This window comes from Mya arenaria, chromosome 9 (genome assembly GCF_026914265.1).
Source record: "Mya arenaria isolate MELC-2E11 chromosome 9, ASM2691426v1".
Classification (NCBI taxonomy): Eukaryota; Metazoa; Mollusca; class Bivalvia; order Myida; family Myidae; genus Mya; species Mya arenaria.
The window spans coordinates 31197486-31211286 of record NC_069130.1 but is presented as its reverse complement, the minus strand read 5'-3'; the positions used below and the strand labels follow the sequence as shown (position 1 = coordinate 31211286).

The following is a 13801-nucleotide window of genomic DNA, read 5'->3' as shown; positions in this document are numbered from 1 at the left end:
CTACTTAAAACGCTTTCCAGACGAGTTCTGAAATGAGTCGGATTAATATTTCGTGTAAGTAAGCACTATTTTATCTGTTTATTATTTTATTTCTTCGATGTGTATTTTAATAGAAATATTCCCTATTATAATAAACCCCTTTACCTCTTTAAACAACTTTCGATGTGCAAAGTGAACGGAGAACACTTATTGTACGATATTAAATGTACTATGCATTTTAATTATAGTATAATATACATACAGTAAGAAAGCAGTACAAAACATGTCCTAGTATTTAAAGTTTATAAATATATTATACCTCCATCCAATATCTCAATTTATTGAAACGATGCTTAATTAAGAATAATTCCACCGTCTATGATTGGCATACTCATATGTGTTGCTAATTTAATGTATAGCACGTGTAAATCCATGCCATCTATTAAAATGATTTGTATTAGTACGTCTGTTTGTGGGTTGAGAGTCTGGCTGTTCGTTGACTGCGACTCCTTAAGAACCGGTTATATATTCAGCCAAACTTTGGTGCACATATTGCACGATAAAGTATACACATGTCCAACAACAACATTTATACTTCTACATTGTTTTATTTACGTTCATTTTTCGACTTTGAAACAACATACGAGGGTTATCGTTCGCTCTTGTTTAGTAAAACGATGCATAGGCGTACAATGCTTTGCATTTTATTTCAGAATGCGACAGAAGAAGTCCACACTTTCGCTCCATAGACCCAAACAAAAACGAACTAGAAGAAATACCACTAAACGAGGCATGCAAAATGATTTAAACCGTGAAACAAAAAGCGGAAAACATTTTTACCCAGCAAAATTGTTTTCTCCAGCAAAATGTCATACACAAGTAATTCTCCAAGGAATGACACCATCTCCTTTGAAATCACCATTCCGTTCCCCTCTCTACAAGGTTTCGCCATCAAAATACAATTGAAATTGCCTGAACTGTAATACTGAGAATTAGAATCAATGTATAATATGTTAGTTTGACAATTTCATTGAAGTTATCGTTGTCGCTGTGTTGTCACGTGTATGTAAGACATTCGAAACCGTCAAATAGTTTACGTGTGATGTCTTCTTTTTCACCACAAGCATAATAGTGCATTGCTTTTTGATATATTCAGTTTGTGTTAACCGACGAATAGGTGAATAAAAAGAAACTATTATTATTTATTTTGATTGTATTCATCACAGACTATTTATCACTATTTTGTAAATTTATAGTTGCACATTAACAGTGCATGGCACAAAACTTTTCTAGTGGTGTTGTAAAGTGGAATCAAATAACAATATGAACAAAAAACTATATGCATAAATATGATCCTGTAAAATAATATGGCAAATATGTGGCATTGCATGGCACCACATGAATAAACGTTAAATTTACTACATCTAGATTATTATGCTCTTTAAAGTGCAATCCAATGTCTCTGCATTTTTGATTTGCTGCAGAACGGCTTTCCACAGCAATGGTATGGCGCCTTTTCATCATGGATGTGCTCGTGTTCGTTTAGCCCCGATCTGCTTTTAAATACCTTCCCACAATGCCGGCACATCAATTCTTTTCTAGACTCCTAAAATTAATTTCAATTGGTTTATTTCACATTTGCATGATTATGATAGATGGTGGCAATGAATTTAAAAACACACCAAAAATACGTTGGATTAACAAAAATGATCAGGCTTAGGCGAACCCCTCATGTCACCTTTCGCATATTTTGTCGATATGGCATGTGTCGTATTCATGACATACCACATGTAAAATGAGTCACGTGCAACAACGCGCAACTTCTTTTTCCATTTGTTGTATGGTCTATGAAAGATATATTACGCCATTCCAATAAAGCACAATCAAATAATTATATATGTTTGCTAGACTTCTAATTAAAATTAACATAAATAATCGTTAAAAAAGGCTAGATTAAGTTACTTAAAAGCACTGCGCTCTATGGCGTCAGTAAACAATGTCGCACGCGCTTTTGGTGTAATAGTACAAAAGTTCGTTTTAAACGTCATTTTCTCCACAAATTGATAAATTTACATATGCAAGAAAAAGATAAAATCATGTTTTTCCGGTCCAGATTAAAAAATCCGACCCTCGGACACGCTGCGAGACCGGTAACTCGGCAAGCCTCGTTACCGGCTAACGCACGTGCCCTCGGGTCGCATTTTTCTGCAAACATATATATTTGATTGCGCTTTATTGAAATGGCAAAATATATATTTCATAAACCATACAATAAATGAAATAAGAAGTGGCGCGTTGTTGCGCGTGGCTCATCTTACATGGGGTATGTAATGGGGTATTTCTGATATAAACTTATCTTAAGAAATTGATTCCGACAATAAAAGCCTTTTTAATTTTTAAACAGGCATACGTATAAAATATTTATGAGTACATTGTCCATTGGGGGATTAAATATGGCGGACAGTACACATCGGAAATTTTACCTGTAGTGAAAAAAATGGATTTTCAATGATTGATTAATTTAATAAGTGGATCTAAACCAAGTGGATTGAAAGTGAAATATAATCTAAGGCAATGGAATTCAGTGAATTACTATCAGATTTGACACAAGACCAGGAGAACCAGGATTTATTTTCAAGCGCGGGAGAAAGAGCAGGAGAACAATGGCGAGTCGTCGGCGGCAAGAGGGATCCGAAGCGTAAACGTGCAGATACAGGTAGTGTCGAACTGGACTCTTTCCAAACCATGAGCACGGACAGTAAGTTAAATGTTCTATTTACAAAAATCGACACAGTGGAAAAAGCTCAAAGCTCTGTGATACAGGTAGAGACCAGCCTTGAGCAGGTGAAACACAAAATTGAGGAGCATGACGATAAAATAACAACTTTAACATATAAGCTCATAGATCTACAAGCAAGGGAGAAACGTTGTAATGTGATTATTTATGGGCTAGACGATGATCAGAGGAAAGAAATTTACGATCTAGTCAGTGATTTTCTCTATGACATGAACTTAGACCCTGACGAGTTTTATATAGAACATGCAGAAAGGTTGGGTTCCTCACAGCGCCCCGGTCAGCGTAGAACTCGTCCACTTATAGTGACGTTCCGTTCATAAACGGAAGTTGACGCGGTCATGCGCAATGCAAGATATTTGGCTGGGTCGAGATGCGCCGTGGATAGGGACTATCCAATAGAGATACGAAATGCAAGGAAAAGATTATGGCCAAAGTTTAAGGAATGCAAATCAAATCGTGCCAACAGAGTGCAACTAAAATATCCCGCCGAACTCGTTGTAAATAACCGAACGATTATAAATGAATTCCCGAACTGGCATACTTTACTAGCAAAACCCATACCCCGACGTTCTACGCCATATGTAACTAGTGAAACCGCGCCGACACGAGATCCGTCGGCGTTTCAAGCGGTGAGTGGCGTTTTGGGTTCGACATCCAGTGGTAAAGTTGTGTCAGGTGAGGACGTGCCCCTTAGCACGACGGGATCTGCCGAGCCAGCGCTTACACAGCAACAGACCAGTAGCAGGCCTTTTCCGGAACATGTGCCACTTACGCAGACGGCTGGTGACATCAGTAATCTGACATATTCGCAGACATTATCGCAGTCATTGATTTCAGGTACTCCGATTAACAGTGCTATTGTTGATAAACAAAGTGCACGTGGTCGACCCCGATCACGTGGCCAGTCATCAACTAATCGGAGCAGACCGAGATCAGCCAGCGCTAAGCCAGCGATTACCACGTCACGAAAGAAGACACAGCTGACCAATCAGAGCGTGGTTTCAAATAGTGAACCGCCTACTGGGGTTAATACCTAGGACGGTTATAGTACTAACGGTGTATACATAGACAATGTAAATAGCACAGTTAAATTTGCTTTATTGAACATTCAGGGATTAAAACTTAAGCGTATAAACAAACTTGAAAGTAATGATTTACGATTGATGTTTGATAAGAATGATATTATATGTTTAACTGAGACTTGGGGAAGTGATGATTTAGATTTTACAGTTAGTGGATTTCAACATGTAGTCTTAAATAGAAAAGAGAAACTTAAAGGCAGTACTCGAAATTCAGGTGGAATAATTTTATATATTAGAGATAAGCTAGCAAGTACAGATATGTGTGTTATGCAACAAAATGATTCTCATTTTTTGGGTTAAATTAGATGGAAAACATTTTAATCTTATGACTGACTTGCTGATGTGTGTATGTTATATCATACCGGCTAACTCCAGCAGAAGTGCACTTGTAGAAAATAGTACTTTTGACAATATTTTAGGCAATATCGCCCATTTTCAGAGCGAAGGGGGAGATAATAAATATACGTTTATGATTCTAGGCGATTTTAATTCACGCACAGGAACTTTACATGATTTTGTCGAGGATGATAATGATGAATTATCAAATCTAAATATTTTACCTGATGCTTACATTGCAGATCGATTATTAGCCAGAAATAATAAAGATTTAAATGTTAATTCGAATTGACGACTGTTGATTGATTGACTGGTGCCATCAGTAATCTGACATATTCGCAGACATTATCGCAGTCATTGATTTCAGGTACTCCGATTAACAGTGCTATTGTTGATAGACAAAGTGCACGTGGTCGACCCCGATCACGTGGCCAGTCATCAACTAATCGGAGCAGACCGAGATCAGCCAGCGCTAAGCCAGCGATTACCACGTCACGAAAGAAGACACAGCTGACCAATCAGAGCGTGGTTTCAAATAGTGAACCGCCTACTGGGGTTAATACCTAGGACGGTTGTAGTACTACCGGTGTAGACATAGACAATGTAAATAGCACAGTTAAATTTGCTTTATTGAACATTCAGGGATTAAAACTTAAGCGTATAAGCAAACTTGAAAGTAATGATTTACGATTGATATTTGATAAGAATGATATTATATGTTTAACTGAGACTTGGGAAGTGATGATTTAGATTTTACAGTTAGTGGATTTCAACATGTAGTCTTAAATAGAAAAGAGAAACTTAAAGGCAGTACTCGAAATTCAGGTGGAATAATTTTATATATTAGAGATAAGCTAGCAAGTACAGATATGTGTGTTATGCAACAAAATGATTCTCATTTTTTGGGTTAAATTAGATGGCAAAACATTTTAATCTTATGACTGACTTGCTGATTTGTGTATGTTATATCATACCGGCTAACTCCAGCAGAAGTGCACTTGTAGAAATGAGTACTTTTGACAATATTTTAGGCAATATCGCCCATTTTCAGAGCGAAGGGTGAGATAATAAATATACGTTTATGATTCTAGGCGATTTTAATTCACGCACAGGAACTTTACATGATTTTGTCGAGGATGATAATGATGAATTATCAAATCTAAATATTTTACCTGATGCTAACATTGCAGATCGATTATTACCATTACCATATTTTAAGCTTCAGAAAGAAAAACAGCCTGTTTATAAATAAATATATTATTCATTTTTATTTCAGATCCTGACATGGATCCAAGCTGCTGGTAACTAGGCGGGACGGATTGTTACACAGAACTGCAGGTTTCTGGATGGGTAACTAAATTTCCATATTTCCGGTTTAACTCATGTTATTTATAAGCAAGATAAAAGTAAATACACCACAAGAGCGAATCAAGTGGAAATCGTGCATTATGTATGTATTTACAGTCAGTTTGTAGCATTTTTTTTACCAAATCTCAATTTAATACAAACTTTTAAGCTTATCATGCATATAGTTTTATGCACATTCTATAATTATAATATTAAAGATGTGCAGCAAATATATGGAATGATCCACATCACTGGATACTGTATATATGTAACATTGCATGTGAAAATGCATAGCAACAAGTGATATAAGACTGCTGAAAAAATCACATTGCAAGTTTTCATATTTATTTTCAAAAATTGATGTTTTATGCATTTTTCAAAAAATTAATTTGCGACAGAAATATGAAAAACTGTGATAAAATCTTTGTCAGCATTTTTGTATCGCTGGTTTTCAGATGTTTACACAAAATTTGCTCATTCCTGGACAAAAGATAAAATATTATTAAAACTGTTAATCTGTAAGAGTGCAGCCTTAAAGAAAACAAATGAAATAAAAAGGGGTTTTAATGATTTCTAGCAGATAAGTCTGGTGTCAAGACTGGTGTCTGTTGATGAAGAAGTTCCTACCTCCTCTAGTTCTGAGGAAGAACAGCCTACTGCTGCTGAGGCTCAGGATCAGGATCAGGATCAAGAACAAGAACAAGAAAGTTTACACATTCCTGCTGCAGCACAAACATCTACAGGTAATAAAAGTACTCGCAAGAAGAAAGGGACATCTAGGCAGGTGTACAGAATTGATGACCATCTATTTGAAGAGAACATTTAAGAATGGATGCAGCAACAGGAAAATGACTTCTTATGGAATTCAATCAGAACAGACTATCGCTAACCTCAAAAAAAGAAGACCAGATTTGGTTTGAAAGAAAAAGAGATCAATGATGACCCGGCTTACGACAATGGACGATAAGTTAGTTCCTTATTCCTTATTCCTTTTTCGAATAAGGAATAGGGAACTGGTTCCTTATTCCTTATTCAAAATAAATAATTGTAGATATGCATAAAATCACTTCTTTGTGACTACATAAAAAGTTTACAGAAATGCATTGTCTATTCAAGAAGGTTTCAGTGCTTCAAGTGCTTTAAAAACGTTCCAAAAACCGAATAAGTAACAGAATTTACGAAAAAACTCAATTTCAAAGTGCTTAATTTGCTAATTTTTTGAAGAAATATCAAAAATTAATCTTTTTAAACAACTTGAATAAATGCATTTACTTATTTAAAGGGATGGAGAGTTTCATTGTCCGTACAAAATATTTATGAGTACATTGTCCGGACGATTTTTTAAATTAACCTATAAGTGACATTTACATTACTTTTTCCTTATTATGAAATATTTATGAGTGCATTGTCCGAACGATTTCATGCTTAAAGCATTTCTCATTAATAATTTTAAAACTGTTCCCTTCTTTGTAGATTATGCTGCACTACAAGTCTGTCCGGCCTACTTAAAACGCTTTCCAGACGAGTTCTGAAATGAGTCGGATTAATATTTCGTGTAAGTAAGCACTATTTTATCTGTTTATTATTTTATTTTTCGATGTGTATTTTAATAGAAATATTCCCTATTATAATAAACCCCTTTACCTCTTTAAACAACTTTCGATGTGCAAAGTGAACGGAGAACACTTATTGTACGATATTAAATGTACTATGCATTTTAATTATAGTATAATATACATACAGTAAGAAAGCAGTACAAAACATGTCCTAGTATTTAAAGTTTATAAATATATTATACCTCCATCCAATATCTCAATTTATTGAAACGATGCTTAATTAAGAATAATTCCACCGTCTATGATTGGCATACTCATATGTGTTGCTAATTTAATGTATAGCACGTGTAAATCCATGCCATCTATTAAAATGATTTGTATTAGTACGTCTGTTTGTGGGTTGAGAGTCTGGCTGTTCGTTGACTGCGACTCCTTAAGAACCGGTTATATATTCAGCCAAACTTTGGTGCACATATTGCACGATAAAGTATACACATGTCCAACAACAACATTTATACTTCTACATTGTTTTATTTACGTTCATTTTTCGACTTTGAAACAACATACGAGGGTTATCGTTCGCTCTTGTTTAGTAAAACGATGCATAGGCGTACAATGCTTTGCATTTTATTTCAGAATGCGACAGAAGAAGTCCACACTTTCGCTCCATAGACCCAAACAAAAACGAACTAGAAGAAATACCACTAAACGAGGCATGCAAAATGATTTAAACCGTGAAACAAAAACGGAAAACATTTTTACCCAGCAAAATTGTTTTCTCCAGCAAAATGTCATACACAAGTAATTCTCCAAGGAATGACACCATCTCCTTTGAAATCACCATTCCGTTCCCCTCTCTACAAGGTTTCGCCATCAAAATACAATTGAAATTGCCTGAACTGTAATACTGAGAATTAGAATCAATGTATAATATGTTAGTTTGACAATTTCATTGAAGTTATCGTTGTCGCTGTGTTGTCACGTGTATGTAAGACATTCGAACCGTCAAATAGTTTACGTGTGATGTCTTCTTTTCACCACAAGCATAATAGTGCATTGCTTTTTGATATATTCAGTTTGTGTTAACCGACGAATAGGTGAATAAAAAGAAACTATTATTATTTATTTTGATTGTATTCATCACAGACTATTTATCACTATTTTGTAAATTTATAGTTGCACATTAACAGTGCATGGCACAAAACTTTTCTAGTGGTGTTGTAAAGTGGAATCAAATAACAATATGAACAAAAAACTATATGCATAAATATGATCCTGTAAAATAATATGGCAAATATGTGGCATTGCATGGCACCACATGAATAAACGTTAAATTACTACATCTAGATTATTATGCTCTTTAAAGTGCAATCCAATGTCTCTGCATTTTTGATTTGCTGCAGAACGGCTTTCCACAGCAATGGTATGGCGCCTTTTCATCATGGATGTGCTCGTGTTCGTTTAGCCCCGATCTGCTTTTAAATACCTTCCACAATGCCGGCACATCAATTCTTTTCTAGACTCCTAAAATTAATTTCAATTGGTTTATTTCACATTTGCATGTTATGATAGATGGTGGCAATGAATTTAAAAACACACCAAAAAATACGTTGGATTAACAAAATGATCAGGCTTAGGCGAACCCCTCATGTCACCTTTCGCATATTTTGTCGATATGGCATGTGTCGTATTCATGACATACCACATGTAAAATGAGTCACGTGCAACAACGCGCAACTTCTTTTTCCATTTGTTGTATGGTCTATGAAAGATATATTACGCCATTCCAATAAAGCACAATCAAATAATTATATATGTTTGCTAGACTTCTAATTAAAATTAACATAAATAATCGTTAAAAAAGGCTAGATTAAGTTACTTAAAAGCACTGCGCTCTATGGCGTCAGTAAACAATGTCGCACGCGCTTTTGGTGTAATAGTACAAAAGTTCGTTTTAAACGTCATTTTCTCCACAAATTGATAAATTTACATATGCAAGAAAAAGATAAAATCATGTTTTTCCGGTCCAGATTAAAAAATCCGACCCTCGGACACGCTGCGAGACCGGTAACTCGGCAAGCCTCGTTACCGGCTAACGCACGTGCCTCGGGTCGCATTTTTCTGCAAACATATATATTTGATTGCGCTTTATTGAAATGGCAAAATATATATTTCATAAACCATACAATAAATGAAATAAGAAGTGGCGCGTTGTTGCGCGTGGCTCATCTTACATGGGGTATGTAATGGGGTATTTCTGATATAAAACTTATCTTAAGAAATTGATTCCGACAATAAAAGCCTTTTTAATTTTTAAACAGGCATACGTATAAATATTTATGAGTACATTGTCCATTGGGGGATTAAATATGGCGGACAGTACACATCGGAAATTTTACCTGTAGTGAAAAAAATGGATTTTCAATGATTGATTAATTTAATAAGTGGATCTAAACCAAGTGGATTGAAAGTGAAATATAATCTAAGGCAATGGAATTCAGTGAATTACTATCAGATTTGACACAAGACCAGGAGAACCAGGATTTATTTTCAAGCGCGGGAGAAAGAGCAGGAGAACAATGGCGAGTCGTCGGCGGCAAGAGGGATCCGAAGCGTAAACGTGCAGATACAGGTAGTGTCGAACTGGACTCTTTCCAAACCATGAGCACGGACAGTAAGTTAAATGTTCTATTTACAAAAATCGACACAGTGGAAAAAGCTCAAAGCTCTGTGATACAGGTAGAGGACCAGCCTTGAGCAGGTGAAACACAAAATTGAGGAGCATGACGATAAAATAACAACTTTAACATATAAGCTCATAGATCTACAAGCAAGGGAGAAACGTTGTAATGTGATTATTTATGGGCTAGACGATGATCAGAGGAAAGAAATTTACGATCTAGTCAGTGATTTTCTCTATGACATGAACTTAGACCCTGACGAGTTTTATATAGAACATGCAGAAAGGTTGGGTTCCTCACAGCGCCCCGGTCAGCGTAGAACTCGTCCACTTATAGTGACGTTCCGTTCATAAACGGAAGTTGACGCGGTCATGCGCAATGCAAGATATTTGGCTGGGTCGAGATGCGCCGTGGATAGGGACTATCCAATAGAGATACGAAATGCAAGGAAAAGATTATGGCCAAAGTTTAAGGAATGCAAATCAAATCGTGCCAACAGAGTGCAACTAAAATATCCCGCCGAACTCGTTGTAAATAACCGAACGATTATAAATGAATTCCCGAACTGGCATACTTTACTAGCAAAACCCATACCCCGACGTTCTACGCCATATGTAACTAGTGAAACCGCGCCGACACGAGATCCGTCGGCGTTTCAAGCGGTGAGTGGCGTTTTGGGTTCGACATCCAGTGGTAAAGTTGTGTCAGGTGAGGACGTGCCCCTTAGCACGACGGGATCTGCCGAGCCAGCGCTTACACAGCAACAGACCAGTAGCAGGCCTTTTCCGGAACATGTGCCACTTACGCAGACGGCTGGTGACATCAGTAATCTGACATATTCGCAGACATTATCGCAGTCATTGATTTCAGGTACTCCGATTAACAGTGCTATTGTTGATAAACAAAGTGCACGTGGTCGACCCCGATCACGTGGCCAGTCATCAACTAATCGGAGCAGACCGAGATCAGCCAGCGCTAAGCCAGCGATTACCACGTCACGAAAGAAGACACAGCTGACCAATCAGAGCGTGGTTTCAAATAGTGAACCGCCTACTGGGGTTAATACCTAGGACGGTTATAGTACTACCGGTGTATACATAGACAATGTAAATAGCACAGTTAAATTTGCTTTATTGAACATTCAGGGATTAAAACTTAAGCGTATAAACAAACTTGAAAGTAATGATTTACGATTGATGTTTGATAAGAATGATATTATATGTTTAACTGAGACTTGGGGAAGTGATGATTTAGATTTTACAGTTAGTGGATTTCAACATGTAGTCTTAAATAGAAAAGAGAAACTTAAAGGCAGTACTCGAAATTCAGGTGGAATAATTTTATATATTAGAGATAAGCTAGCAAGTACAGATATGTGTGTTATGCAACAAAATGATTCTCATTTTTTGGGTTAAATTAGATGGAAAACATTTTAATCTTATGACTGACTTGCTGATTGTGTGTATGTTATATCATACCGGCTAACTCCAGCAGAAGTGCACTTGTAGAAAATAGTACTTTTGACAATATTTAGGCAATATCGCCCATTTTCAGAGCGAAGGGGGAGATAATAAATATACGTTTATGATTCTAGGCGATTTTAATTCACGCACAGGAACTTTACATGATTTTGTCGAGGATGATAATGATGAATTATCAAATCTAAATATTTTACCTGATGCTTACATTGCAGATCGATTATTAGCCAGAAATAATAAAGATTTAAATGTTAATTCGAATTGACGACTGTTGATTGATTGACTGGTGCCATCAGTAATCTGACATATTCGCAGACATTATCGCAGTCATTGATTTCAGGTACTCCGATTAACAGTGCTATTGTTGATAACAAAGTGCACGTGGTCGACCCCGATCACGTGGCCAGTCATCAACTAATCGGAGCAGACCGAGATCAGCCAGCGCTAAGCCAGCGATTATCACGTCACGAAAGAAGACACAGCTGACCAATCAGAGCGTGGTTTCAAATAGTGAACCGCCTACTGGGGTTAATACCTAGGACGGTTGTAGTACTACCGGTGTAGACATAGACAATGTAAATAGCACAGTTAAATTTGCTTTATTGAACATTCAGGGATTAAAACTTAAGCGTATAACAAACTTGAAAGTAATGATTTACGATTGATATTTGATAAGAATGATATTATATGTTTAACTGAGACTTGGGGAAGTGATGATTTAGATTTTACAGTTAGTGGATTTCAACATGTAGTCTTAAATAGAAAAGAGAAACTTAAAGGCAGTACTCGAAATTCAGGTGGAATAATTTTATATATTAGAGATAAGCTAGCAAGTACAGATATGTGTGTTATGCAACAAAATGATTCTCATTTTTTGGGTTAAATTAGATGGAAAACATTTTAATCTTATGACTGACTTGCTGATTTGTGTATGTTATATCATACCGGCTAACTCCAGCAGAAGTGCACTTGTAGAAAATGAGTACTTTTGACAATATTTTAGGCAATATCGCCCATTTTCAGAGCGCAGGGGGAGATAATAAATATACGTTTATGATTCTAGGCGATTTTAATTCACGCACAGGAACTTTACATGATTTTGTCGAGGATGTAATGATGAATTATCAAATCTAAATATTTTACCTGATGCTTACATTGCAGATCGATTATTACCATTACCATATTTTAAGCTTCAGAAAGAAAACAGCCTGTTTATAAATAAATATATTATTCATTTTTATTTCAGATCCTGACATGGATCCAAGCTGCTGGTAACTAGGCGGGACGGATTGTTACACAGAACTGCAGGTTTCTGGATGGGTAACTAAATTTCCATATTTCCGGTTTACTCATGTTATTTATAAGCAAGATAAAAGTAAATACACCACAAGAGCGAATCAAGTGGAAATCGTGCATTATGTATGTATTTACAGTCAGTTTGTAGCATTTTTTTTACCAAATCTCAATTTAATACAAACTTTTAAGCTTATCATGCATATAGTTTGATGCACATTCTATAATTATAATATTAAAGATGTGCAGCAAATATATGGAATGATCCACATCACTGGATACTGTATATATGTAACATTGCATGTGAAAATGCATAGCAACAAGTGATATAAGACTGCTGAAAAAATCACATTGCAAGTTTTCATATTTATTTTCAAAAATTGATGTTTTATGCATTTTTCAAAAAAATTAATTTGCGACAGAAATATGAAAAACTGTGATAAAATCTTTTGTCAGCATTTTTGTATCGCTGGTTTTCAGATGTTTACACAAAATTTGCTCATTCCTGGACAAAAGATAAAATATTATTAAAACTGTTAATCTGTAAGAGTGCAGCCTTAAAGAAAACAAATGAAATAAAAAGGGGTTTTAATGATTTCTAGCAGATAAGTCTGGTGTCAAGACTGGTGTCTGTTGATGAAGAAGTTCCTACCTCCTCTAGTTCTGAGGAAGAACAGCCTACTGCTGCTGAGGCTCAGGATCAGGATCAGGATCAAGAACAAGAACAAGAAAGTTTACACATTCCTGCTGCAGCACAAACATCTACAGGTAATAAAAGTACTCGCAAGAAGAAAGGGACATCTAGGCAGGTGTACAGAATTGATGACCATCTATTTGAAGAGAACATTTAAGAATGGATGCAGCAACAGGAAAATGACTTCTTATGGAATTCAATCAGAACAGACTATCGCTAACCTCAAAAAAAGAAGACCAGATTTGGTTTGAAAGAAAAAGAGATCAATGATGACCCGGCTTACGACAATGGACGATAAGTTAGTTCCTTATTCCTTATTCCTTTTTCGAATAAGGAATAGGGAACTGGTTCCTTATTCCTTATTCAAAATAAATAATTGTAGATATGCATAAAATCACTTCTTTGTGATATTTTCATCACAATTAAACAACTTTGTGAATAAAATAATGCACGATAATAGAAAAAATCGAATAAGGAATAAGGAACTAGTTCCCTATTCCTTATTCAAACTCGAATAAGGAATAAAAACTTTTTAAGTAATACATTTTTTTCCAATAA

At 35.9% G+C, this 13801-nt stretch overlaps 1 protein-coding gene across 1 annotated transcript; it reads left to right on the top strand.

Annotated features, from left to right (window-relative positions):
* Nucleotides 1–2553: 2553 nt before the first annotated feature.
* Nucleotides 2554–13400, top strand: LOC128245930 (uncharacterized). Its single transcript, XM_052964150.1, has 6 exons — nt 2554–3052; nt 3326–3801; nt 6119–6284; nt 9613–9771; nt 10361–10836; nt 13152–13400. Exons 1-6 carry the CDS (start codon nt 2554–2556, stop codon nt 13398–13400), a joined length of 2025 nt encoding a protein of 674 aa, XP_052820110.1.
* The last annotated feature ends 401 nt before the right edge of the window (nt 13401–13801 follow it).

Coding starts and splice junctions, on each gene's coding strand:
- LOC128245930 (XM_052964150.1), top strand. CDS start 2,554: ATGGAATTCAGTGAATTACTATCAGATTTGACACAAGACCAGGAGAAC. Junction 3,802..6,118: donor ATAGTGAACCGCCTACTGGG/GTTAATACCTAG, acceptor AATGATTTCTAG/CAGATAAGTCTGGTGTCAAG. Junction 6,285..9,612: donor TGCAGCACAAACATCTACAG/GTAATAAAAGTA, acceptor AATTACTATCAG/ATTTGACACAAGACCAGGAG.